The following is a 27,490-nucleotide window of genomic DNA, read 5'->3' as shown; positions in this document are numbered from 1 at the left end:
CGCAGAGCCGCTGGTGCCCTTCAAGGAGCGGCTGCGTGACGTGGAGGTGATGGAGCGGCAGACGGCGACGCTGCAGTGCGAGGTGCCGGCCGAGTCGGCCCGCGCCAGCTGGTTCATGGAGGAGACGCCGCTGGCGCCGAAGGCCGACAAGTACGTGATGGAGGAGGAGGGCACGATGCGGCGCCTCACCATCTGCAACGTGACGGCGGACGACGAGGCGGTGTACGTGTGCGAGATGCCTGAGGGGAACCGCACCGTCGCCGAGCTCTCCGTGAAAGGTGACGGCGGACGCGCTCGCCTCGCTTCCATGGTTGCCGATGTTCACGCGTTCCCCTTTCGCCACATTTGACCTCCCTGCCTTCACGGTTATGCGAGCCACGTGGCGTGCTGTACCGGGCTCGCATTTTACTTCAAATATTATTCGCCGGTTAAAGATAAAGCCAAGTGTTTCTTATCTTGTAGCTGCAAACATTGACTGTGCGTCCCAGACTGCCCAACGCAAGTTTGAAGCTTCGTTATTCGGCGTTCTCTCCTGATACGCGCCGCGGGATTTCGTCGCGTGTGCAATTTTCCAGACATCTCAATGTTAGACCCTCTTGAAAAGAGTCTTGAGTCATAACGAGACCTTCCAGAATATATCAAATACATTATTAATGCGCTCTGCAGGGGCCATCTAGGGCTTCCCCAAGTGGAGGCACTTCTGGCCGTGGTGGTGTAATCGAGCAATTGAAACTGAACTATAAACCATTTCTATGTTACCAGGTAGGACCCATTGAGCTATTAGCTTCTTTTTCAGAAGCGACCTGGCCACAAATGATAGCTCAACGAAGTGGCTTTTCATCTGTAAATGTATAGCAGCTAAATACTCTAAATCTTGAGGGAAAAACCGGAGAACCCGGAGAAAAATCCATGCGACGGCGGGGAGAACATACAGACTCAAAATATGCAGCAGGCGTCGGGGTCGGGATTGAACCCACGACGTCCTGCATGCCAGGCGAGGTAGTGAACATCTCGCCACCTCGGCGGCCAATTGTAGGGATGCGCCTTTAACTTTACCCTTTGTTATAATTATTATTGATACTGCTATTGCAGGTGCCATTGTCCAGAAGCTTCCCCGACGCACCGAAGTCCGAGAGAAGGAGGTGGCATACTTCCTGGTGGAGCTGGACCAGGAGGGGGTTGGCGGCCAGTGGCTGAGGAACGGCGAGGAGATCGACGCGGGAGCCCGGGCGGTGGTTAAGGTGGATGGGAAGAGTCACTCGCTCACGCTGGCGGGAGTAACCCAGGCGGACGCGGGCGAGGTCAGCTTCGTCTGCGGAGACTCGAAGACGTCGTCACAGCTCATCGTCACAGGTCTCTAGGAAGATGGTTAACACGTCGCACGCTTTCAGATGCACTTCTGCGGCCGTCTGGAATGCTTTTTTCCAATATTAGGAAGCCACTGGACCTATGCACATTTAAATTGAAAACTCATTTGTTTCAAAATTCGTTTTATGTTTAGGTTGTTGTTCTTCTCCCGCACCTCCGATTAGCACGGTAGGCTTAGTACAGTGCGAACTAAGTTCAACATTCATACATTTACAGAGAGTGTTAGAATTGGTTTACCCACGTGTCTAGTTGTACATGGCTTGTAACCGATAAAGTTGAATAGTGTTCAGCAAGTTCATCAAGCAAAAGAAGTTCAATATTCATACGTACAAGATGAAGAGTTAACATCGTGGAAATGTCACGTTTGCTAATTTGGCTCGTCATTTTTTAGATATTGAGGATTACCAATAAGGAAAAATGTGTAGATTTTTGAAGATTGTGGTGTCTGTGTGCGTGTCCATGTGTGACCTACGTCCTGTGCATTAGCCCCACGCCTGGCTCCACCTGGTGCTCCAACTGACCCCAAGGTGACCTCACAATCGGAGAACTGGGTCATGCTGGCCTGGAAACCGGGGCCCAAGAAGGGTAAGGCGGTGGCGGCGGAGGCGGACGAGGCCTTCGTGGTGGAGTACTGCCTCCTGGGGAACTCCGCATGGGGCCGCTGCCACGACTCGGCCAACGTGCCCGGCACGGAGTTGCGCGTGGGCAACCTCCCTGAGGAGGGCGACTACCTCTTCCGCATCTCGGCCATCAACAAAGCCGGCCGCAGCCTCTGCGTGGAGGTCCCGGGCACCTACTACATCGGTGAGTATGACGACGCTGCCGCCGCCGCATTGGGACGTGCGGCCAATCTCACGAACAGGCGTTTGGCCTCGTGTGGACGTGGGGGGGTCCTGCTCGGCACTGACATTTCGTGTCCACCTCTCACCCCAAACGCCTACCGCACCTGGCATCCGATGCTGACCAGGCTCAAAATTACCAGGCTAATTTTGGTCGTAAAATGTCCCGACATGACAACACTGTGGACATCACAGCGGGCGTGTCGGAAACTCGCTAAGGGATCGCTAAACAAACCTCGCCCCATCGCCGCACGTCTCTCGCACGGCGCGTCCGGCATCGATCGGCATTTACCCGGCGCGTCGTCCGCGTGCCGCAGTGCCGGAGAGCCGCCTGTCGTTGGCGTCCGTGCCGCGGGACGTGGAGGTGCTCGCTGGCGAAGACGCCGTCTTCGTAGTGGAGCTGTCGGGTGGCGCGGCGGGGAGCTGGTCCGTCGACGGCGAGGCGGTGCGGGCGAGCGGGCGGCATGCGGTGCAGCGCACGCGGAACACTCACACGCTGATGATCCGCGCGGCACGCCCGGGCGAGAGCGGCGCCAGCGTCCAGTTCGTGTCGGGTCCCGTCCGCGCCCAGATGAAGCTCATCGTCAAAGGTCAGGGGGCGGTTGGGGGCGACTCACGCAGCCGAAGTGGGCAGCCCGCGTGTGAGCGGACGTCGTCGCCGCGAAGTAGAAATTGTCAAAGAGTTTGTTTGAGCAGTCTTCCTAAAGAATCTGTATAAGAGAAAGAAACAAAGCGTCATTCAAAATGTATGAAAAAAGCGCCATATTCAAGGTTCCCCAAAAACATCAGCCACTTTTTTTCCTTCCTCATCATAGGCAGTTGAACTGGCTGCTTGTTCTCTTCTGGAATGGAGCACAATTATGAATGCATGCGAAAAGCACTGAGTAAAATGAACCGATGGCAAGAGTGAATAAAACAAATGTGGTCTTAAATGTTGTTTTGTTGATCCCCTAGAGCCGCCAGCCACATTCCGCAGGCGCCCGGACGCCCAGACGGAGTGGCACGTGGCCCCCGGGGAGCGGGTGGTGCTGAGCTGCGAGGTGTCCCGAGCGGACGCCGCCGTCACGTGGCTGAGGGACGGGCAGGAGCTGGCGGCGCCGGCCAGGGGCGTGAGGCTGGAGAGCGACGGGCTGGCGAGGCGCCTGGTCATCCAGCAGGCCCGGCCGCACGACTCCGCGTCCTACGCCTGCCGCACGGACGGGGACGCCGTGGGCTTCAGCGTCAGCGTCAAGGGTGAGGCCGCGCCGCCGCTGCCCGCCAGCCCGCGGGACTCGTCGCCGAGCGCCGCCTCCGCCTTTGCTTGCGCCGCTGCCCCCTCGCCGAGCGTGCGTCTCCCCCCGCCCTTCCCCCCCGTGGACACAGAGCCCCCGTTGCTGTTCTCGGCGCCGCTGACGGACGTGCGGGGCGCGGCGGGGGAGCCTCTGGTGCTGCGCTGCAGGCTGAGCCGGGAGGCGGGCGACGTGGAGTGGAAGAAGGACGGGGTGAAGGTGCGGCCCGGCAAGAGGCACCGCTTCGCGTCTGACGGAGCGGCGCGCACGCTCACCATCGCTGGCGCGGGGCCGGAGGACGGCGGAGAGTACTCGTGTGAGACGCCCGACGGGGCCACCCGCGCCACCGTCACCGTCCAAGGTGCGGCTCATCACCCACTCAGAAGATGCCGGCACTTACAGGGTTTTTGTGGGTCGAACATAATGGCATTTTGATTTCAATGGATTAAATATGTTGGACTGGTTATTGCTAATGTGTCTTAGTCTCTTTTTCTCACATGCAAAAAAAAATGCTCGTTAAATTACAATCAAGATGCATGTGTATTTTTCAGATCAAATCTGAGTAATTATTATTAGTATTCTTGTTTTTTCATTTGCTTATCCAAGAGAGCCTCACTGAGTTTCAAAACTTCTTTTAGGGCAGTCCCGTAAATTTTTCAGACTAGCGCAGCGAGGATTGTCGTGTGCTTGACAATCAAGTTATTTGCGAGTTACTTTTTTTAAATCAGCAAATTTGCACCATAACGCCGGCGTACAATGGCCTGCTCTTCTTTAAATAACATCACGTGATCTCTATGATACACTGTGAATCAGGTGGTCGAGTAGTATTCTTTATCATCGCTAATACACGCGGCAGCATTAACCAGGGCAACCTGCTACATTGGTAGTGACATCAGGGATGTCACTGTATGGTGCCGGCCCGGGAGGGCCGCGGCGTGCGATGTCCTTACGTCGCGGGCAGCACCGGGTGGGTTGCTGTGTGAGGCCAGCTTTAGCACAGCACAGTGCAATGCACCGTCATCGCGTACACCCCGTAGGGGGGTGTAGTACCAGCCCTTTGTGGGGCTTGGTGAGCGCTGGGATAGCGCAGGCACCACGCATAGCGTGTAGTGCGGGCTCCCACAAGGGGGAGCGGGAGAGTGTCAGTCCAGGGACAGGGTTGCCCCTGGCCATGGCATTCTGGTTGACCCCGTAGACACGTAATTTGGAGTGTCCACAGATATGGCTCCAGGTGGAGGGGCTAGAGGGTGATCACGTGTCCAGGGAGAGCTCTCGAGAGGGATCGAGAAGGAGCTAGAACGCTCGAGAAGGCGGTCGGGGCCGAGGGCGGAGCCGGCCCCGACCCGGGAGAATATAAGGTGGGTCCCTGAGAGGGACCGGGGTCTTTTTGTTCTACAAGCTGGAAGCTCTACGTCTACCAGCTGGAAACTCTACGTCTACAAGCTGGAAGTTCTACGTCCTACGAGGCATCAACACGTGGCCGGGGACCCGAGTGAGGGTCCGACCCTTCGTAGCTGTAACTCCTATGTATAGTGTAGTTAGCTGGGTGGTCACCACTCCAGGCTGTATCTGGTAAAGGGGCAGTTACCCCTTTGTATATACGTATAACAATAAATGTGCTGCCTCTGAAGAATAACGTCTGTGACTCAGTTGGACTCACTACACGTTCAAGCTACAAACTTCAGCAAAGAGCGTTGAACACTGCTAGGCCACGTCACTGCCCTTGTCTTGTCACATCTGCTCTGAGCATGGTGCACTTACTTGCAGCCTTTGCAACAAGGTATCTGGAAGGGAGAACTTACAGATGCTGGGTGTTATTCACATGGTAGGGGAAAGACATTTAAGCTTGATGGAGCACTCTCTCTTGGAAATGGTAGAAACACTGCATAAGCACGGTGGTACACCAGGCTAAATGCCCCTTTGCCAACTATAGAATCACATTCATAGCAATAATTTGTGAAGACAAAACCGAATGCTACGAAATACATTTTGCTCATTTTGCAAAAGGCACTATGTAGTTTTGATATGTTTTTTTACAATTCAATGTGGTCATGCATGTTGTATTGTTGATCCCCTAGAGCCGCCAGCCACATTCCGCAGGCGCCCGGACGCCCAGACGGAGTGGCACGTGGCCCCCGGGGAGCGGGTGGTGCTGAGCTGCGAGGTGTCCCGAGCGGACGCCGCCGTCACGTGGCTGAGGGACGGGCAGGAGCTGGCGGCGCCGGCCAGGGGCGTGAGGCTGGAGAGCGACGGGCTGGCGAGGCGCCTGGTCATCCAGCAGGCCCAGCCGCACGACTCCGCGTCCTACGCCTGCCGCACGGACGGAGACGCCGTGGGCTTCAGCGTCAGCGTCAAGGGTGAGGCCGCGCCGCCGCTGCCCGCCAGCCCGCGGGACTCGTCGCCGAGCGCCGCCTCCGCCTTTGCTTGCGCCGCTGCCCCTTCGCCGAGCGTGCGTCTCCCCCCGCCCTTCCCCCCCGTGGACACAGAGCCCCCGCTGCTGTTCTCGGCGCCGCTGACGGACGTGCGTGGCGCGGCGGGGGAGCCTCTGGTGCTGCGCTGCAGGCTGAGCCGGGAGGCGGGCGACGTGGAGTGGAAGAAGGACGGGGTGAAGGTGCGGCCCGGCAAGAGGCACCGCTTCGCGTCTGACGGAGCGGCGCGCACGCTCACCATCGCTGGCGCGGGGCCGGAGGACGGCGGAGAGTACTCGTGTGAGACGCCCGACGGGGCCACCCGCGCCACCGTCACCGTCCAAGGTGCGGCTCATCACCCACTCAGAAGATGCCGGCACTTACAGGGTTTTTGTGGGTCGAGCATAATGGCATTTTGATTTCAATGGATTAAATATGTTGGACTGGTTATTGCTAATGTGTCTTAGTCTCTTTTTCTCACATGCAAAAAAAAATGCTCGTTAAATTACAATCAAGATGCATGTGTATTTTTCAGATCAAATCTGAGTAATTATTATTAGTATTCTTGTTTTTTCATTTGCTTATCCAAGAGAGCCTCACTGAGTTTCAAAACTTCTTTGAGGGCAGTCCCGTAAATTTTTCAGACTAGCGCAGCGAGGATTGTCGTGTGCTTGACAATCAAGTTATTTGCGAGTTACTTTTTTTGAATCAGCAAATTTGCACCATAACGCCGGCGTACAATGGCCTGCTCTTCTTTAAATAACATCACGTGATCTCTATGATACACTGTGAATCAGGTGGTCGAGTAGTATTCTTTATCATCGCTAATACACGCGGCAGCATTAACCAGGGCAACCTGCTACATTGGTAGTGACATCAGGGATGTCACTGTATGGTGCCGGCCCGGGAGGGCCGCGGCGTGCGATGTCCTTACGTCGCGGGCAGCACCGGGTGGGTTGCTGTGTGAGGCCAGCTCTAGCACAGCACAGTGCAATGCACCGTCATCGCGTACACCCCGTAGGGGGGTGTAGTACCAGCCCTTTGTGGGGCTTGGTGAGCGCTGAGATAGCATGGGCACCAAGCATAGCGTGTAGTGCGGGCTCCCACCATGGGGAGCGGGAGAGTGTCAGCCCAGGGACAGGGTTGCCCCTGGCCATGGCATTCTGGTTGAACCCGTATACACGTGATCCAGAGTGTCCACAGAGATGGCCCCAGGTGGGGGGGCTAGGGGGTGATTACGTGTCCAGGGAGAGCTCTCAAAGGGTGGTCACCACCCCAGGCTGTATCTGGTAAAGGGGCAGTTATCCCTTTGTATATACGTGTAACAATAAATGTGCTGCCTCTGAAGAATAACGTCTGCGACTCAATTGGACTCACTACACGTTTGAGCTACAAACATCAGCAAAGAGCGTTGAACACTGCTAGGCCACGTCACTGTCCTTGTCTTGTCACATCTGCTCTGAGCATGGTGCACTTACTTGCAGCCTATGCAATAGGCTATCTCGTAGGGGGACCTTACAGATGCTGGGTGTTATTCACATGGTAGGGGAGAGACATTTAAGCTGTACGGAGCACTCTGTCTTGGAAATGGTAGAAAAACTGCATAAGCAGTGTGGTACACCAGGCTAAATGCCCCTCTGCCAACTATAGAATCACATTCATAGCAAAAATTTGTGAAGACAAAACCGAATGTCATGAAATACATTTTGCTCATTTTGCAAAAGGCACTATATAGTTTTGATATGTTGTTTTACAATTCAACGTGGTCATACATATTGTATTGTTGATCCCCTAGAGCCGCCAGCCACGTTCCGCAGGCGCCCGGACGCCCAGACGGAGTGGCACGTGGCCCCCGGGGAGCGGGTGGTGCTGAGCTGCGAGGTGTCCCGAGCGGACGCCGCCGTCACGTGGCTGAGGGACGGGCAGGAGCTGGCGGCGCCGGCCAGGGGCGTGAGGCTGGAGAGCGACGGGCTGGCGAGGCGCCTGGTCATCCAGCAGGCCCAGCCGCACGACTCCGCGTCCTACGCCTGCCGCACGGACGGGGACGCCGTGGGCTTCAGCGTCAGCGTCAAGGGTGAGGCCGCGCCGCCGCTGCCCGCCAGCCCGCGGGACTCGTCGCCGAGCGCCGCCTCCCCCTTTGCTTGCGCCGCTGCCCCCTCGCCCAGCGTGCGTCTCCCCCCGCCCTTCCCCCCCGTGGACACAGAGCCCCCGCTGCTGTTCTCGGCGCCGCTGACGGACGTGCGTGGCGCGGCGGGGGAGCCTCTGGTGCTGCGCTGCAGGCTGAGCCGGGAGGCAGGCGACGTGGAGTGGAAGAAGGACGGGGTGAAGGTGCGGCCCGGCAAGAGGCACCGCTTCGCGTCTGACGGAGCGGCGCGCACGCTCACCATCGCTGGCGCGGGGCCGGAGGACGGCGGAGAGTACTCGTGTGAGACGCCCGACGGGGCCACCTGCGCCACCGTCACCGTCCAAGGTGCGGCTCATCACCCACTCAGAAGATGCCGGCACTTACAGGGTTTCTGTGGGTTGAGCATCATGGCATTTTGATTTAAATGAATTAAATATGTTGGACTGGTTATTGCTAATGTGTCTTAGTCTCTTTTTCTCACATGCAAAAACAAAAATACTCGTTAAATTGCAATCAAGACGCATGTGTATTTTTCAGATCAAATCTGAGTAATTATCATTAGCATTGTTTTTTCATTTGTTTATCCAAGAGAGCCTCACTGAGTTTCAAGACTTCTTTGAGGGCAGTCCCGTAAATTTTTCAGACTAGCGGAGCGAGGATTGTCGTGTGTTTGACAATCAAGTTATTTGCGAGTTACTTTTTTAAATCAGCAAATTCCCACCATAAATAACATCACGTGATCTCTATGATACACTGTGAATCAGGTGGTCGAGTAGTATTCTTTATCATCGCTTATACATGTGGCAGCATTAACCAGGGCAACCTGCTACATTTGTAGTGACATCAGGGATGTCACTGTATGGTGCCGGCCCGGGAGGGCCGTGGCGTGTGATGTCCTTACGTCGCGGACAGCACCGTATGGGTTGCTGTGTAAGGCCAGCTCTAGCACAGCACAGTGCAATGCACCGTCATCACGTACATCCCGTAGGGGGGTGTAGTACCAGCCCTTTGTGGGGCTTGGTGAGCGCTGGGATTGCGCGGGCACCACGCATAGCGTGTAGTGCGGGCTCCCACCATGGGGAGCGGGAGAGTGTCAGCCCAGGGACAGGGTTGCCCCTGGCCATGGCATTCTGGTTGAACCCGTAGACACGTGATCCGGAGTGTCCACAGAGAAGGCCCCAGGTGGGGGGGCTAGGGGGTGATCATGTGTCCAGGGAGAGCTCTCAAAAGGGATCGAGAGGGAGCTAGAATGCTCGAGAAGGCGGGCGGGGCCGAGGGCGGAGCCGGCCCTGACCCGGGAGGATATAAGGTGGGTCCCTGAGAGGGACAGGGGTCTCTTCATTCTACAAGCTGGAAGCTCCCCGTCTACAAGCTGGAAGTTTTACGTCCTATGAGGCATCAACACGTGGCCGGGGACCCGAGTGAGGGTCTGACCCTTCGTAGCTGTAACTCCTATGTATAGTGTAGTTAGCTGGGTGGTCACCACCCCAGGCTGTATCTGGTAAAGGGGCAGTTACCCCTTTGTATATACGTGTTACAATAAATGTGGTGCCTCTAAAGAATAACGTCTGCGACTCAATTGTACTCACTACACATTTGAGCTGCAAACTTCAGCAAAGAGCGTTGAACACTGCTAGGCCATGTCACTGCCCTTGTCTTGTCACATCTGCTCTGAGCATGGTGCACTTACTTGCAGCCTATGCAATAGGGTATCTGGTAGGGAGAACTTACAGATGCTGGGAGTTATTCACATGGTAGGGGAGAGACATTTAATTCTAGATTTGAAGCTTTCGTGACTGCAAGGATTCATACTCTTTGGTTTTATTCGGTAAAGTCACGTAGATAAAATAAACCAAAATAAAACAATGAAATCACGACGTTTCGGAGGCAACACAAGCTTCCGTCTTCAGGTGGAAAAGTCAACGCAGAATATCTGTGTCAGGAGCACATTTCAGAGACCACCTTGGATTATATAGAGGTTAAGGGAGGGAGGAGGAGTCAGTAACAGGAGTGGGTGGGTGGGAGGGCTGGGGTAAGCAGCCTTCTGATAGAATGCTGCGGGTAACACCCACTTCTCAAAGCTCACATCAAAGGGCCCCCCGATGTGGGCTCACATCAAAGGGTTCCCCGGTGCGAGCTCACATCAAAGGGCTCACATCAAAGGGCCTCTCGATGTGCTCCCACACCAAAGGGTCCCCCGATGCGAGCTCACATCAAAAGGCTCACATCAGGCGTTACTAAAAAGATTTCCAAAATTCTAAACATACAAAAGATCCAGGTCCGGTTCAACACAGTGCACAAAATCCGCGATCTGATCCCGTCAGTAAAGGATGTGATTCCTGACCTACAATACCCCGGTGTTTACAAATTGAGTTGTACCTGCGGGGACTGTTATATCGGGGAGACAAAATGACATATCTCTGACCGAATCCGCGAGCACAAATCAGATTTGAAACACGGCAGAACGAATTACTCTGCCGTAGCTAATCATTGTTACAACGCTGTGGGTGATCATGATATTGTCTTCTCCGACACCAAGGTGCTCTGCAAACCTACAGGCTATTATCAGAGGTTTGTCCACGAGGCCATCCAGATTTACAAACATAGACACAACTTCAACCGAGAGGATGGTTTCAAATTGAGTAATCACTGGAAAGATGTTTTAAATCAAGTGAAACGTTAGCTGCCTTTCAATTTTTTGTACAGCCATTCCTCAGTGGTTGTATATCATAGTGCCCTTTGATCGCGTTCACAGAGAGCTCGCATCGGGGAGCCCTTTGATGTGAGCTCGCACCGGGGGACCCTTTGATGTGAGCCCACATCGAGGGGCCCTTTGATGTGAGCTTTGAGAAGTGGGTGTTACCCGCAGCATTCTATCAAAAGGCTGCTTAGCCCAGCCCTCCCACCCACCCACGCCCCCTTACTGACTCCTCCCCCCTCCCTTAACCTATACATAATCCAAGGTCGTCTCTGAACAGTGCTCCTGACACAGATATTCTGCGTTGACTTTTCCACCTGAAGACGGAAGCTTGTGTTGCCTCTGAAATGTCGTGATTTAATTGTTTTATTTTGTTTTATTTTATCGACGTGACTTTACAGAATAAAACCAAAGAGTATGAGAGACATTTAAGCTGGATGGAGCACTCTGTCTTGGAAATGGTTGAAACACTGCATAAGCAGGGTGGTGCACCAGGCTAAATGCCCCTCTGTCAACTATAGAATCGCATTCATATCAATCATTTGTGAAGACAAAACCGAATCTTACGAAATACATTTTGCTCATTTTGCAAAAGGCCCTATGTAGTTTTGATATATTTTTTTACAATTCAATGTGGTCATACATGTTGTATTGTTCATCCCCTAGAGCCGCCAGCCACATTCCACAGGCGCCCGGACGCCCAGACGGAGTGGCACGTGGCCCCCGGGGAGCGGGTGGTGCTGAGCTGCGAGGTGTCCCGAGCGGACGCCGCGGTCACGTGGCTGAGGGACGGGCAGGAGCTGGCGGCGCCGGCCAGGGGCGTGAGGCTGGAGAGCGACGGCCTGGCGAGGCGCCTGGTCATCCAGCAGGCCCAGCCGCACGACTCCGCGTCCTACGCCTGCCGCACGGACGGGGACGCCGTGGGCTTCAGCGTCAGCGTCAAGGGTGAGGCCGCGCCGCCGCTGCCCGCCAGCCCGCGGGGCTCGTCGCCGAGCGCCGCCTCCACCTTTGCTTGCGCCGCTGCCCCCTTGCCGAGCGTGCGTCTCCCCCCGCCCTTCCCCCCCGTGGACACAGAGCCCCCGCTCCTGTTCTCGACGCCACTGACGGACGTGCGGGGCGCGGCGGGGGAGCCTCTGGTGCTGCGCTGCAGGCTGAGCAGGGAGGCGGGCGACGTGGAGTGGAAGAAGGACGGGGTGAAGGTGCGGCCTGGCAAGAGGCACCGCTTCGCGTCTGACGGAGCGGCGCGCACGCTCACCATCGCGGGCGCGGGGCCGGAGGACGGCGGAGAGTACTCGTGTGAGACGCCCGACGGGGCCACCCGCGCCACCGTCACCGTCCAAGGTGCGGCTCATCACCCACTCAGAAGATGCCGGCACTTACAAGGTTTCTGTGGGTCGAGCATCACGGCATTTTGATTTAAATGGATTAAATATGTTGGACTGGTTATTGCTAATGTGTCTTAGTTTCTTTTTCTCACATGCAAAAACAAAACTGCTCTTTAAATTGCAATCAAGACGCATGTGTATTTTTCAGATGAAATCTGAGTAATTATTATTAGTATTCTTGTTTTTTCATTTGTTTATCCTAGAGAGCCTCACTGAGTTTCAAGACTTCTTTGAGGGCTGTCCCGTAAAGTTTTCAGACTAGCGGAGCGGGGATTGCCGTGTGTTTGACAATCAAGTTATTTGCGAGTTACTTTTTTGAAATCAGCAAATTCGCACCATAACGCCGGCGTACAATGGCCTGCCCTTCTTTAAATCACGTCACGTGATCTCTATGATACACTGAATCAGGTGGTCAAGTAGTATTCTTTATCATCGCTAATACACGCGGCAGCATTAACCATGGCAACCTGCAAGATTTATAGTGACATCAGAGATGTCACTGTATGGTGCCGGCCCGGGAGGGCCGTGGCGTGCGATGTACTTATGTCACGGACAGTACCGGGTGGGTTGCTGTGTGAGGCCGTCTCTAGCACAGCACAGTGCAATGCACCGTCATCACGTACACCCCGTAGGGGGGTGTAGTACCAGCCCTAGCGGGGCTTGGTGAGCGCTGGGATTGCGCGGGCACTACGCATAGCGTGTAGTGCGGGCTCCCACCATGGGGAGCGGGAGAGTGTCAGCCCAGGGACAGGGTTGCCCCAGGCCATGGCATTCTGGTTGAACCCGTAGACACGTGATCCAGAGTGTCCACAGAGATGGCCCCAGGTGGGGAGGCTAGGGGGTCATCATGTGTCCAGGGAGAGCTCTCAAAAGGGATCGAGAGGGAGCAAGAACGCTCGAGAAGGAGGGCGGGGCCTGGGCGGAGCTGGCCCCGACCCGTGAGGATTTAAGGTGGGTCCCTGAGAGGGACTGGGGTCTCTTCGTTCTACAAGCTGGAAGCTCCCCGTTTACAAGCTGGAAGTTTTACGTCCTATGAGGCATCAACACGTGGCCGGGGACCCGAGTGAGGGTCTGACCCTTCGTAGCTGTAACTCCTATGTATAGTGTAGTTAGCTGGGTGGTCACCACCCCAGGCTGTATCTGGTAAAGGGGCAGTTACCCCTTTGTATATACGTGTAACAATAAATGTGATGCCTCTAAAGAATAACGTCTGCGACTCAATTGGACTCACTACACATTTGAGCTGCAAACTTCAGCAAAGAGCGTTGAACACTGCTAGGCCACGTCACTGCCCTTGTCTTGTCACATCTGCTCTGAGCATGGTGCACTTACTTGCAGCCTATGCAATAGGGTATCTGATAGGGAGAACTTACAGATGCTGGGAGTTATTCACATGGTAGGGGAGAGACATTTAATTCTAGATTTTAAGCTTTCGTGACTGCAAGGATTCATACTCTTTGGTTTTATTCGGTAAAGTCACGTAGATAAAATAAACCAAAATAAAACAATGAAATCACGACGTTTCGGAGGCAACACAGGCTTCCGTCTTCAGGTGGAAAAGTCAACGCAGAATATCTGTGTCAAGAGCACATTTCAGAGACGACCTTGGATTATATACAGGTTAAGGGAGGGAGGAGGAGTCAGTAACGGGGCGTGGGTGGGTGGGAGGGCTGGGCTAAGCAGACTTCTGATAGAATGCTGCGGGTAACACCCACTTCTCAAAGCTCACATCAAAGGGCCCCCCGATGTGGGCTCACATCAAAGGGTCCCCCGGTGCGAGCTCACATCAAAGGGCTCACATCAAAGGGCCTCTCGATGTACTCCCACACCAAAGGGTCCCCCGGTGCGAGCTCACATCAAAGGGCTCACATCAGGCGTTACTAAAAAGATTTCCAAAATTCTAAATAAACACAAGATCCAGGTCCGGTTCAACACAGTGCACAAAATCTGCGATCTGATCCCGTCAGTAAAGGATGTGATTCCTGACCTACAATACCCCGGTGTTTACAAATTGAGTTGTACCTGTGGGGACTTATATCCAGGAGACAAAATGACATCTCTCTGACCGAATCCGCGAGCACAAATCAGATTTGAAACACGGCAAAACGAATTATTCTGCCATAGCTAATCATTGTTACAACGCTGTTGGTGATCATGATATTGTCTTCTCCGACACCAAGGTGCTCTGCAAACCTACCGGCTATTATCAGAGGTTTGTCCACGAGGTCATCCAGATTTACAAACATAGACACAACTTCAACCGAGAGGATGGTTTCAAATTGAGTAATCACTGGAAAGATGTTTTAAATCAAGTGAAACGTTAGCTGCCTTTCAATTTTTTGTACAGCCATTCCTCAGTGGTTGTATATCATAGGCCCTTTGATCGCGTTCACAGAGAGCTCGCATCGGGGAGCCCTTTGATGTGAGCTCGCACCGGGGGACCCTTTGATGTGAGCCCACATCGAGGGGCCCTTTGATGTGAGCTTTGAGAAGTGGGTGTTACCCGCAGCATTCTATCAAAAGGCTGCTTAGCCCAGCCCTCCCACCCACCCACGCCCCCTTACTGACTCCTCCCCCCTCCCTTAACCTATACATAATCCAAGGTCGTCTCTGAACTGTGCTCCTGACACAGATATTCTGCGTTGACTTTTCCACCTGAAGACGGAAGCTTGTGTTGCCTCCGAAATGTCGTGATTTAATTGTTTTATTTTGTTTTACTTTATCTACGTGACTTTACAGAATAAAACCAAAGAGTATGAGAGACATTTAAGCTGAATGGAGCACTCTGTCTTGGAAATGGTAGAAACACTGCATAAGCAGGGTGGTACACCAGGCTAAATGCCCCTCTGCCAACTACAGAATCGCATTCATAGCAATCATTTGTGAAGACAAAACCGAATGTTACGAAATACATTTTGCTCATTTTGCAAAAGGCACTATGTAGTTTTGATATATTTTTTTACAATTCAATGTGGTCATACATGTTGTATTGTTGATCCCCTAGAGCCGCCAGCCACATTCCACAGGCGCCCGGACGCCCAGACGGAGTGGCACGTGGCCCCCGGGGAGCGGGTGGTGCTGAGCTGCGAGGTGTCCCGAGCGGACGCCGCGGTCACGTGGCTGAGGGACGGGCAGGAGCTGGCGGCGCCGGCCAGGGGCGTGAGGCTGGAGAGCGACGGGCTGGCGAGGCGCCTGGTCATCCAGCAGGCCCAGCCGCACGACTCCGCGTCCTACGGCTGCCGCACGGACGGAGACGCCGTGGGCTTCAGCGTCAGCGTCAAGGGTGAGGCCGCGCCGCCGCTGCCCGCCAGCCAGCGGGACTCGTCGCCGAGCGCCGCCTCCGCCTTTGCTTGCGCCGCTGCCCCCTCGCCGAGCGTGCGTCTCCCCCCGCCCTTCCCCCCCGTGGACACAGAGCCCCCGCTGCTGTTCTCGACGCCGCTGACGGACGTGCGGGGCGCGGCGGGGGAGCCTCTGGTGCTGCGCTGCAGGCTGAGCCGGGAGGCGGGCGACGTGGAGTGGAAGAAGGACGGGGTGAAGGTGCGGCCCGGCAAGAGGCACCGCTTCGCGTCTGACGGAGCGGCGCGCACGCTCACCATCGTTGGCGCGGGGCCGGAGGACGGCGGAGAGTACTCGTGTGAGACGCCCGACGGGGCTACCCGCGCCACCGTCACCGTCCAAGGTGCGGCTCATCACCCACTCAACACATATCTGCACTTACAGCATCGTGGTTCTTTTTGATGCACAAAATATTAGGAATAACATATAATAGGGTCACGGATCACAGGATATTCGCTGTAGTGCATTATACGTCCACGTGTTTACTGTGCAGAGTAAACGGAATTATTTTGTCGTTGCTCTTCTGAGGTTGGTGCATTGGCTGCCAATAAAATAACACGTACAGTAAGGTATGAAGTAGATTTAAAGAAATAGAACGAGTTTCTGAAGTCTTCTTCACGTGGCTGATGTTGAAAGAACTGCGATGTAACATCGAGGTGGTTGATCCAGATTATTACATCACGAGTAGCGGAGGGCATCGTGATGACGCCTCCTGCTTCGTGTTTGTGAATGGGGCATTGAGTCGGTCTATGATCCATGATCCATTCTGGATGGCCGCAGTCACCGCAATCTGGCGTCGCCATCTGTGCGGCATCCGTAGGACGCGGAGTCGTGCGGCTTCCCTTCAGCGCATGCACGTGCACTCCTAACCTGCGAATAGAACGCGTGTGATCGTCCCTCCTTTGTTTTACTTTTCTCCAGAGATTGCAACTAAGTTGAGCAAGACGGAGATGAGCTCACGCCCCCCTGAGGACATCAAGGTCACAACTGATGGTACCCTCAATTAAGTTTTTACATTTTCATATTACTCCGCCAGCTCTTTTAACACCTCAGTGCTATCACAGTCATCGAGGTTCAAGCCGCCGGTGTCTCCGTGCGCGACCGGCAGCGCCGCGCGCGGTCTCCTTCATCACGGACCTCAAGAGCCTCACGGCGCTGGAGGGCGAGGAGGCGACGTTCAAGTGCTGCGTGTCGCCGCCCGACGTCCCCGTCGAGTGGCTGCGCGGGGCGACGCCGCTGCGGCCGGGCCCCCGCGTCTTCATCTCGAGCGAGCCGCCCTGGCACAGCGTGGCCTTCCGGCCCCTCCAGCTGGTCGACTCCGGAGAGATCTGCGCGCTCGCCGACGGGAGGGTCCGCTCCACTGCCCGACTGCACGTTCAAGGTCGGCACTTGACCTCGTGGGACGGTCGCTTTGTTTGCGTGACTACCTTTGTACTGTCGGCCCCTCCAGAGTTTCCTCCTTCTCCGTGCATGCCGTTAACGAGGCACGGGGAATATTAAAACGCAGAGATTTGACCACTTTAGTTCAACGGAGAGTGCAATGCTCAGAGAGTACAGCCATCGAACTTGGCATCCTGGGAGGGGAATTCATCACGAGTTTAGGCAACACACGGACACCTTGGTCTTACTTCTCGCGGAGGATGTGATCGAACTTTACTGAGATTATTTCGCTTTAGTGTGAAAGATATTCTCTAAAACATTATCTGACACCACACGTTTTTTGTATTTTTTGCACCTGAATGTCCTTTTTGCGCACATTACAAATCTTATTAATGAATAAATCCGTCACTGCGCACGTAAATGAAAACACATTTATCGTACGAGCCCTGCAGACGTAACTCAACGGTGAGTACTTTGGGTTTCACGTCCAACGATAAATTTGGCAACAGAAGTGAGCGTGCGTTCACCACTGGAGGATTGAACACCCGAGCTAACGCCCGTCTCGGGGAACCTGTTAAAGCGCCTTTGTAGACGATGCTTCTTCTGCCTCCTGTCCCCCTGAGCCTGGATGCTCATCATCGCATTACTGCCAGAGTTGTAATGCGACGAAAATAGGAGGGGCAGCTGCTCGTGTTGGCATGTGGCCGCTTCGTAAACCACTCGGCGGCATCGTCGGTGACAGCCACGGGACCCACGCTGAGAGTCACGCTCACCGTCACCCACGCTGAGAGCCACGCTCACCGTTACCCACGCTGAGAGCCACGCTCACCGTCACCCACGCTGAGAGCCACGCTCACCGTCACCCACGCTGAGAGCCACGCTCACCGTCACCCATGCTGAGAGCCACGCTCACCGTCACCCACGCTGAGAGCCACGCTCACCGTCACCCACGCTGAGAGCCACGCTCACCGTCACCCACGCTGAGAGCCACGCTCACCGTCACCCACGCTGAGAGCCACGCTCACCGTCACCCACGCTGAGAGCCACGCTCACCGTCACCCACGCTGAGAGCCACGCTCACCGTCACCCACGCTGAGAGCCACGCTCACCGTCACCTACGCTGAGAGCCACGCTCGTTACCCGGCCGCTCCTCCCCAGCGAACGCTGTTCACTCCCGCGTCCAATCACAATTCATCATTAATATTAATGCCATTAATGCCCATGCCCTGTATCACCACCCTGTTATATTCACCCCCTTCCTGCCTCCTCCCAGAGTGAATGACTCGTTAGAGTGCAGTGCGTTGTCGTGATTCTTCTTCACCAGTTTGGAATGGATGTAAGCTCTAATGGCAGCCAGGATCACCTGAAACAGCCACATACAATGACATCATCATCAGCCACATACAATGACATCATCATCAGCCACATAGAATGATATCATCATCAGCCACGATCTATCCACTGATGGACCAAGGCCTCCTCAAGCTGTCGCCGCCTCTAAGGGTCTTGCGATGTCACAGCCCATCTGGCGTCTGCACCGCAAGCAGTTTTCATCGCTCCATTCCCACGCAACGGACGGGCCCTCGTCAACGACTGGATGCGTCGTTACTACTTCTAGGTGTTAACGTGATAACGCAGAGATGGAATCTTCGTGGGCATGAGACACTGCAGGGCAGGAGGCAGTACAGCAATTAGGTTTCAGGACCACCAGCTTGGAGTTGCTCTGGGCACTTCACTTGACCCTCACTTTGATAAAAACTCTACGCAAGGGTTCTGTCAGCCATGCCAAATTGAGTAATATGCAGAGTGTAGTTGCCCAGATTGTGGCTTAAATTAGCTTATTCGTACGTGTATCCGCACACGCACACACACACACTACACATATACCACACATGCTACACACCACACACACCCCACATACACACACGTGCACGCCACACATGCACACCACACACACTGCACACACCACACACTACACACCACACACCGCACTACACACACACACACACCACGTGCACGCGCAGAGGCGACGGTGCGGTTTGTGCGCGGGCTGGAGCCGCTCGTGGTGGAGGAGAGAGCCGACGCGGCGCTGGAGGTGGAGGTCTCCTCCGCCGAGGCCGAGGTGCGCTGGATGCGCAACGGCGTGGTGCTCAACGCGGACGAGCGCATGCGCCTCGACGCCCAGGGGCCCCGCCGCTCCCTCCTCATCGCGGGCGTCCGCGCGGCCGACGGCGGCCTCTACTCCTGCGAGACGCTGCACGACAAGAGCCAGGCCAGGCTGCGCGTGGAACGTGAGTGCCACTGCGGCGGGCCGCCCGTGCCAGCGAGCGCCCCCCGCGCTGTCGCTCCGTCGAGAGTCCCCTGCGCGTTCGGATTTTGAGAATCCCCAGATTCATTTGGCGGTGTGTGTGTGTGTTTACGCCGATATTGTTGCAGTTAAAAATGTATGCCGTATGGTTATGATTTGGGTTAAAATATTAGCGGTTTTAGATTTTAAGTGTGATACTTTTTGGACATTCAATGCCTTTCAATAGCCTCTCTTAAAAAGCACCATTGCAGTCAAATGTTGTAATTATAATTAGTTGTAAGCTATGTTAACAACTGCGTGGACTGTAAATGATGTGTGATGTGAGTGAGGTTTTTAAAAATAATATTGTGGGTGTGCTGTGGCACAGTGGTTAGCGCACTGCGCTATGAATCCGGCTGCCTGAGTTAGATTCCCAGCCGCGACTGATATCAGTGGCGAGTGATTTCTCAATCAGTCATGGTGAAGGATGGCCTAACAACCCCCATGACCGACAAAGTAGGGATGCCGTGATTCAGCAGTGGATTTGAGTGCTGAAAATGTTTACTGTGAACAGTAATAATAATAATAACCTCGTGCTCCTCTGCCGGCTCAGCCCGTGATGTGCGGATCGTGCGGGGCCTGGAGCCGGCGACGGCGACGGCCACGGAGGCCGCCACCTTCCAGCTGGAGCTGTCGCACGCCGACGTGGCGGCGCGCTGGTGGCGCGATCGCACCGAGCTCAAGCCGAGCGCCCGGTGCCGCCCGGCCGTCGCCGGCAAGACTCACACCCTCACGCTGTCGGCGCTGCGCCTCGACGACTCCGGCATCGTCGCCTTCGAGGCGGAGGGGATCCGCTCCTCGGCCAGGCTCACCGTCACGGGTGAGACTATAAACTAAAACGACGAGCTATTTTTTATTTTATCAGGTGAGGCCCCACTTTAACTATATAGATCTCCCGCAGTGGTTTACGTGGAAATTTATGGTGGCCGAATAATCTTAAACGCGTGATGTTGATTCTAAATGTGGAGGGAAAAAGTGGAGGACCCTGAGAAAAATCCACACGACCGTGGAGAAAGAGACGCGCAAACTCCAAATATACAGCAGCAGGCGTCAGGGTACAGATCGAGCCCACGACCTCCTGTATACCAGGCGAGGCAGTCAACACCTCACCACGACGTCCCTGACGATGGTAGCGGGGTTCGTACGACGTGGATTTTTTTTGCAGCGCGAAGGGCGAATTAGCGCCGATGACTTAGCGCCGCGGAATGCCCCCCTACCCTCGCCCCGACGGCGCGAATGCGCGGTATGCAGAACCCGCGGTGACGTTCACCAGGCAGCTGCTCGACGTGCGCTGTCCGGAGAAGAGCAGCGCCAGTTTGGAGTGCGAAGTCTCCAAGGCCAATGCCGAGGTCAAATGGTTCAAGGTAAAGCGGTGTCGCGCGTCAGCCTAAACTTAGAACGTAACTTTTGGATTCTCTACATTGCAAAGGCAGAGCCACCGAAGGACGGCGTGGTTTTTTTTTACATTGGCGACCGCAAAAGTCACGTTCCGGTTCGTCCCCACACAATCACGGTGATGTCCATTAGTTATCAAATGGACGTCTGCGTGTGTCCAGGACGACGCGGAGCTGAAGCCCGGCAAGAGGCACCGCATCCTTGCACAGGGCCGCAAGCGCAGCCTCGTGGTGCCACGCGCCGAGATCGGAGACAGCGGCTCGTACGCATGCCGGGCCGGCGACCAAGTCACCGCCGCCACTCTCACGGTCCACGGTAATGCCACGAGCGAGGTCGAGCACGAGCGCGGGTTCCCGCGGGGCGTCGTTCCGCCGGGTCGTTTGTCCCCTGACGCGCGCCCTCTCTCGCGCCGCAGCGCGCGACGTGCAGTTCGTGCGTCCGCTGGCGAGCGTGGAGGTGCGCGAGAAGGAGGACGCCGCCTTCACGTGCGAGGTTTCGCACGACGAGGTGGACGGCTGCTGGCTCCGAGATGGAAAGCCTTTCCGTGCCGATCCACGGATCAAGATGCGTCGGGAAGGTAACGCAGCGTGAAACGTACGAGACGCCCCGGTTTGCTTCCTCGGTAATTGATTTTATTTTTTTAATTTTAATTCACTGGATGTGGGCACAAGTTTGTTTTGCACGAAGTGCATTTGTTGAATGTTGCACAAAGTGAGGCGTGATTTGTTTTGGCAGCGAGAACTTACACGCTTCTGCTGAGTAACGTGACGACAGACGACGCAGGAGACATAACATTCACCGCAGAGAATGCAGCGTCCACGGCGACGTTGAAAGTAAAAGGTAACTTCACTTTAACAAATATAATCGAAGCAGAAATCTTTCCCACACCTCCGATTAGCACGGTTGGCTACAAATGGTGCGAAAGAAGTTCAACATACATACATACACATACATTATCGGGCCGTGCTACAAACTCCCCCGTGTCCCGGTCGTTCCACGCAGAGCTGCCGGTGCGGTTCGTGAAAGGCCTCCGGGAAAAGGTCGCCATGGAGGGCCACCGAGTGGTGCTGGAGTGCCAGGTGTCCCGCGCGAGCGCCGCCGTGCGGTGGTTGCGCGGTGACGAGGAGCTGATTCTCGACGATGGGGACACGGGAGACGAGGCGGGAGACGAGGCGCCTCGCGTCCGGGCGGTCGCCGACGGCTGCTACCGGCGGCTCGTCGTGCAAGACTCTCGCTTCTCCGACGAAGGCCGCTACACGTGCGACGCCGCGGACGACAGGACTTCGGCGAGCCTCCTCGTCGAGGGTAATAGGCCGAGGCTTCGTCAGCGCTTGTCGATGCGCGGACCAAGCGTCGTTCTGTTGACACGCAGGGGCTAACGTTGCGGCGCGGCAACACCCATTGTTGTACTCTGCGTCTGTGCTCTTTGATTTCACCGACCCACGCTGACCAGTGTGGTGAAGTATGGTCAAATAAACGCCACGATCCACGCGGTGTAGAGGCCCTCGCCGAGCAGTGGATTGACAAAATGGCTGTCTGTGTAGACTTAGAATGCGGACACATGATGCATCAGTGAATATGTCGCGACGGTGTTGTGCCTCTATCGTCGAAATCGTCAAAAACACCACTCTTGTCATCCGTGTCGGTGTTTTTAAAAGTTAGGTGCATTGTAGAGCACCAAAGGATATGTATGTTGAACTTCTTCCACACCTTAAGTAGCCAACCGTGCTGATTGGAGGTGCAGGAAATAAATGACCAAGGCTATTGTGCTTAAAAAATGCACGTCCTTCCTAGCTGATTGATTCATGGTGAGGAGGGTCGAATGGACTCAACTGGATGCTCGCCGTTATTATTGCCCAGCATGTCTCTCCCCTCATCGCCGAGCCGCTAATTCTCCGGCCTGGTGTGGCGCGTGACGAGCAGAGCCCGAGATCCGCGTGGTGCGGCCGCTGCACGACGTGGAGGCGACCGAGCCGGGGGGCGTTACGCTCGAGTGCGAGGTATCGGCCGAGCGGGTGAAGGCGGCGCGGTGGACGCTGAACGGCGTGGAGCTGAGCGCGGCGTTCCCGGGGCTCGCCACGGTGGAGCGGGACGGCCGCGTGCACCGCGTCGTCATCCCCGTCGCGTGCCCCTCCATGTCCGGCACCGTCACCTTCCGCGCCGGGAAGGCATCGACGGCCGCGGTGCTCACGGTACACGGTACGGACACCGTCGCCGGCAGGGGCGGCCGTGCAGGCGCGGTCCGCACACGCCGCTTGACCTCCACGCGCCGCTTGGCTTCATGCCTTTTCCTTATTATTGTCAAAATTGGCCATGGTGATCATTCCGTATGAGTTTGAAATTGAACGAACGCGGTGTGGTATAAGCGGCGTTTTTTGTTGTTGTTCAAGTTAAAAAAAGAGGTTGATCGTTAAATCGAGTTTTATTGGTTCCATTGAGGTAGATTGTACAATCTTATAATGAACGTATTCATATCATACTGTATATTTGTACATACAGGCAATGTTAACAATATTTCAGCGATGGTTTTTGTTCATCAGTTCTCCAATCTTTTGTGACCCCGCAGAGGCACCTTTGGAGGTGTCGAGCGGACTTGCGGACACGGAAGTGACGGAAAGAGAAGACGTGACGATCTCCTGCGCGTTCCATCGAGCCAACACCGCCCCGCTCCCCTCCGTCACCTGGTTCCACGGCCGCGTTGCCCTGAACCCCTCGAGCAAGCATCACATGGTGCAGGAGGCCGGCAGAGCGTGCCTCACGATCCGCCGAGTGCACCAAGACGACGCGGGGGAGTATTCGTGCCGGGCCGGCGGGACCAGCACCGCCGCCGTCCTAACCGTGCGAGGTGGGGCACCGGGCCGCCCGCGCGTGTCGTGCCCGCAGGCGTTCGTGGAGCGCGGTGCTCCCTCATCGTTCGCGAACTTGCCACCCGCGATTTGTGGCGATCCGCGAATTCGTAACCTGGGACCCGATGCACGGCTGCATCGAGAGAGAGTGATGACATAAAGCGATGAGAGAGAATGTGATGCGAGAAAGTGATGCGAGTTTAAGTGATGAGATAAAGTGATGAGATAAAGCGGTGGGATGAGGTAAGTTCATTGATAAATAATTATTGAATACTTTAATATTCATTTTTATTTACTTTATATTTATTATAAGCAATACAAAAAAATGGTGTGATGATAATTTTCATGTATTTAATAACTTATTCATTTAAGGTAATTCATTATCCGCGAAATTTCCGATTCACGCGCATCTCTAGAACGTCTCCCTCCTCGCGAATACCGAGAGAGGTAACGGAACCCGCCGCCTCGCTGTGCGGCCACGAGGTTTACAGGAGATGCCCTCTGTTTCCCCGCGAATCAGGGCGCGACGTGCGAGTGACCCGGGCCATGGGAGATGTTGACGCGGAGGAGAAGGGCACCGCGGTGTTCCGCTGTGAGCTCTCCCGCGGTGACGCGGACGACGCTGAGTGGCTCCTGAACGACGTGCAGCTCGTGCCGGGCGAGGCCACGGAGATCTCGCGGGACGGGCGCTGCCACGCGCTCAAGCTGAGCAACCTCACGACGGAGGACGCTGGCACCATCACCTTCCGGGCAGAGGGCGTCGAACAGACGGCCCAGTTGCACGTGAAGGGTGAGCTTTCAGTTGGATCGGAGCGCTGTGGACGCGGCTGCCCCGGGTCTAAAGGTTGCGACCTCTGAGTTACAAAAACAGCTGCTAAGATATCATGAGGAGAAGAAGAAGATCTCACGATCCCGGAAGAGGGGAGAACGTGACGTAAATACATTTCCTTGGTTGGTGTTTTTGAACTGAAAAAAACGGCACTTTTATCATTCTGGGAGAGATGGCAACCCAACACGGGTCTATGTCCATGAAAATCACCGTCCATGAGGTTTGGGCTGAAAAAACACTCTTAGTGTTCCACGTGGACGCTATGGTTAATGCGTATCGTCAGCAGATGCACTGCAGTCACCAGTAAGTCGGTCAACGTACAGGACGGAATGAAGTTGCGAGCGGCATCTGCCATCTTTTGGCAGGCACCGGGTAGGATATCTCACGCCGTAACACGTGTGGTCGGCTAGCCGAGTGTCCCATTGCATGTTCAAAATAAAAATCCGCACCTCGGGCCATGCTAACGAATCTATTTACTGTCAACACCTCCCCCCCCCGCCTGCAGAGGAACCCTTGGCATTCGAGCAAGAACTGCAGGACGTGCTTGGGGAAGAGCAGGGCACGGCGGAGCTGCGGTGCTCGCTGTCACGCGACGCGCCGCCTGGCGTCGGCGTGGAGTGGCGCGGAGGTCGCTTCTCCCGGCCGCTCGTGTCGTCCGACAAGTACGAGGTGGTGCACGCCGGGCGCTCGTTGTGCCTGCTGGTGCGCGCCCTGCGCTGCGAGGATGCGGGCTCCTACTCGTGCCGCGCGGGGGACGCCAGCACGACCGCGACCCTGCGCGTGCAAGGTGCGGTCAGAGCGTTACGGGGATTGCGCCGCGTCCGATATTGTGATCGTCGTTGTCTGCCGTGGTCAATCCACTGCTGGATGAAGGCCTCCCCACGCTGCCGCCGTCTTTCGCGATGCGGTCTTCCAGCCAATTTCATCGCTCCATCTCCCCAGTGGCTGCCACTCCATCATTATTCTCGATGTGTCACATCACGATCTGCATTATCATATGGGAATTTGTGTTGTATGTATATTGAACTTCTTTCCCACCGTACATAGCCAACTGTGCTCATCGAGGTGCAGTTCATGAGCTACTTGTGTCTTTTGGACCACTTTGGATCTCGAGCGAGAATTCGTATCCAAGTCACATCACGACCTCACTGTACAATGTGTCATCAATGTAAGTGGCATTGAATACGGTGAATGCAACTCATTAGTACTCAACTTAATCACCACCGAAAAGCACTGACCTTTGCCTTATAATGAACAGCAACGTCATTTCATTACTCAGAGCGCTTGCGCTATCATTAAAATCGATTCAGGGTCTTGTATGCGTTTTTTTGTCTTCATAGAATTGAAGCTGACGATAACCAGGGAGTTGGAAAGCCAAGAGGTGATGGAGGAGGAGAGCGCCCTGTTCGTGTGCGAGCTCTCGCACGAGGCCATCGACGGCTGCCGCTGGCTGCTCAACGGCTCGGAGCTGCTGCCAGGAGGACGGGCAGAGATCGGTTGCAGGGGGAGGAGCAACACCCTGCTCCTCAAGAACCTCATACCAGAGGAGAGTGGCGACGTCAGATTTGTGGCCAGGACTATCTCCTCGTCAGCGAGGCTCACCATCAAAGGTAATGGCCCTGGCCAGAGACGCAGCGCAGTTTATTGCACGAATTTTGGCAGTTCTTGAATGCGCTGCGAGTTAGAATAGTGGAAGCCAAAATTGAGAGGTGAAGCGCAAAGATAAAGGTGCAGCCCTGCAAATGCTCGCACACGCCACTGCTGCACAGAAGGATCTCCACTGGAGAGAGCTCTAGGGAGAGCCTCTAGGGAGCACGTTGGTCTACTCGTCCACGCTGGGCAGGCACCTTGGAAGCCCAATTAGGCCAATTTTAACGTGATCTCTAGCACTTCGGTAACCATAATAGTGTGAAGTTAGACAATATTCGAAAGCATTCAATGTTATGAAATGTAATTTAAAATTGTAGTTTGACGACAGAAGTGCCGGTGTGGGTATGTACTGCCCTGGAAGACCAGAAGGTCTATTCTCAGCTCTCAGCTTTCAAAGCTGTTGGGAAACGTTGATTGGAGGAAGGGCAGTTGCATTATTTTCCCCGGTCCAAAATATTCCATCAGCCGAGAGGGGTTTTTGGCGACGCTTGCAATCCACAAGTTGAACCCTGGTGATGCAGGAGAGTATGGATGTGACACTGGAGATGACAAGACCTCAGCAGTGCTCACATGAAAGGGGGAAAAGATAATGATGTGTTATTTACATCTATCAAATACAGAGACTGAAAGAGTATCGAGAATTCAACCCACGTGCGCACACACTGCACACCACAACAAGGCGAAAGAAATCAGAGGAAGAAGACCGAGCAACAGACCATCCAGATTTGTTACACCCATTGTGAAAATGTGTGCTAACGTGCTGGAAACGTACGTGTTAAAGTAGGCATATAGTCAAAGCTCGTACGCAGGACACAGTCCCAACACGAGAGAGGATAGATTTTTTCAATATATTTTTTTTTTTATCATGTGTGTGTTTACATATACAATAACGGTTATATATGCAAGGTTTTGATGAGGCTTGTATTACAATATTTTGTTCAGCTTGGTTACAACTTTATCAACAGAAGCCCCGGTCCTGATCAAGGAAGGCCTGGTGGACCAGGAAGCCGATGAGTTTGGAAGTGCCACTCTTACTTGTCAGCTTTCCAAACCTGCTGTGGAAGTCGCTTGGAAAAAGGACTCCACTTTACTCCAGCCAAGCGATAAATATGAGATAAAGCAGGAAGGAAAAATAGCGAAGCTCATCATTCATGATGTGGAACCTGGAGATGCAGGGAAATATGACTGTGACACTGGAGATGACCACACCTCTGCAGTTCTCAGTGTCAAAGGTAAGGTGAAGCGAATGGAGATGTTGAAAATATAAAATTACCCATTTTAATGAATTGTCGTTTGTGAACATTCACGCATCAGCGTTCCATGCGTATAATTAATATATGATTGTATTAGTTTGTAAACAATGTATCCATCCATTAATATCCCTTCATACTTTTACGCTGTATATTAATTTTGATTCCACTGTACATTTTTCGAAAACCTAACAGGTTGCTGGATATTATTTTGGTTAACTTCAACGAAATGATATAAATCTTTCAGAATGGAACCCCATGGGTATTCCCAGTGACTTTAATTTATACTCTTTGGTTCTTTCGGTGAAGTCACGTAGGTATAAAATAAAATAAATCACGACGTTTCTTTGGATTGTACTCTCATGC

General features: G+C 54.5%; 1 protein-coding gene across 1 annotated transcript in view; it reads left to right on the top strand.

Annotated features, from left to right (window-relative positions):
- Positions 1 to 27,490, top strand: part of OBSCN (obscurin, cytoskeletal calmodulin and titin-interacting RhoGEF) — a 131,585-nt gene that overhangs the window by 15,535 nt on the left and 88,560 nt on the right. The window contains exons 7-35 of the mRNA XM_076068730.1: positions 6 to 278; positions 1,093 to 1,353; positions 1,855 to 2,172; positions 2,525 to 2,797; positions 3,162 to 3,440; positions 3,570 to 3,836; positions 5,554 to 5,832; positions 5,962 to 6,228; positions 7,679 to 7,957; positions 8,087 to 8,353; positions 11,373 to 11,651; positions 11,781 to 12,047; positions 15,096 to 15,374; positions 15,504 to 15,770; positions 16,349 to 16,420; positions 16,536 to 16,808; positions 18,832 to 19,098; positions 19,708 to 19,974; positions 20,406 to 20,518; positions 20,711 to 20,864; positions 20,965 to 21,126; positions 21,285 to 21,389; positions 21,552 to 21,854; positions 22,473 to 22,748; positions 23,116 to 23,394; positions 23,916 to 24,185; positions 24,730 to 25,011; positions 25,565 to 25,834; positions 26,840 to 27,106. Coding sequence (XP_075924845.1) covers positions 6 to 278; positions 1,093 to 1,353; positions 1,855 to 2,172; positions 2,525 to 2,797; positions 3,162 to 3,440; positions 3,570 to 3,836; positions 5,554 to 5,832; positions 5,962 to 6,228; positions 7,679 to 7,957; positions 8,087 to 8,353; positions 11,373 to 11,651; positions 11,781 to 12,047; positions 15,096 to 15,374; positions 15,504 to 15,770; positions 16,349 to 16,420; positions 16,536 to 16,808; positions 18,832 to 19,098; positions 19,708 to 19,974; positions 20,406 to 20,518; positions 20,711 to 20,864; positions 20,965 to 21,126; positions 21,285 to 21,389; positions 21,552 to 21,854; positions 22,473 to 22,748; positions 23,116 to 23,394; positions 23,916 to 24,185; positions 24,730 to 25,011; positions 25,565 to 25,834; positions 26,840 to 27,106 — 7,215 coding nt within the window. The remainder of the gene's footprint in view (positions 1 to 5; positions 279 to 1,092; positions 1,354 to 1,854; positions 2,173 to 2,524; positions 2,798 to 3,161; positions 3,441 to 3,569; positions 3,837 to 5,553; positions 5,833 to 5,961; positions 6,229 to 7,678; positions 7,958 to 8,086; positions 8,354 to 11,372; positions 11,652 to 11,780; positions 12,048 to 15,095; positions 15,375 to 15,503; positions 15,771 to 16,348; positions 16,421 to 16,535; positions 16,809 to 18,831; positions 19,099 to 19,707; positions 19,975 to 20,405; positions 20,519 to 20,710; positions 20,865 to 20,964; positions 21,127 to 21,284; positions 21,390 to 21,551; positions 21,855 to 22,472; positions 22,749 to 23,115; positions 23,395 to 23,915; positions 24,186 to 24,729; positions 25,012 to 25,564; positions 25,835 to 26,839; positions 27,107 to 27,490) is intronic.

This window comes from Petromyzon marinus, chromosome 2 (genome assembly GCF_048934315.1).
Source record: "Petromyzon marinus isolate PM22_M1 ecotype Great Lakes invasive population chromosome 2, UKy_Petmar_22M1.pri1.0, whole genome shotgun sequence".
Taxonomy (NCBI): Eukaryota; Metazoa; Chordata; class Hyperoartia; order Petromyzontiformes; family Petromyzontidae; genus Petromyzon; species Petromyzon marinus.
The sequence above is the reverse complement of the archived record's forward strand: the minus strand, read 5'-3'. Positions and strand labels throughout refer to the sequence as shown.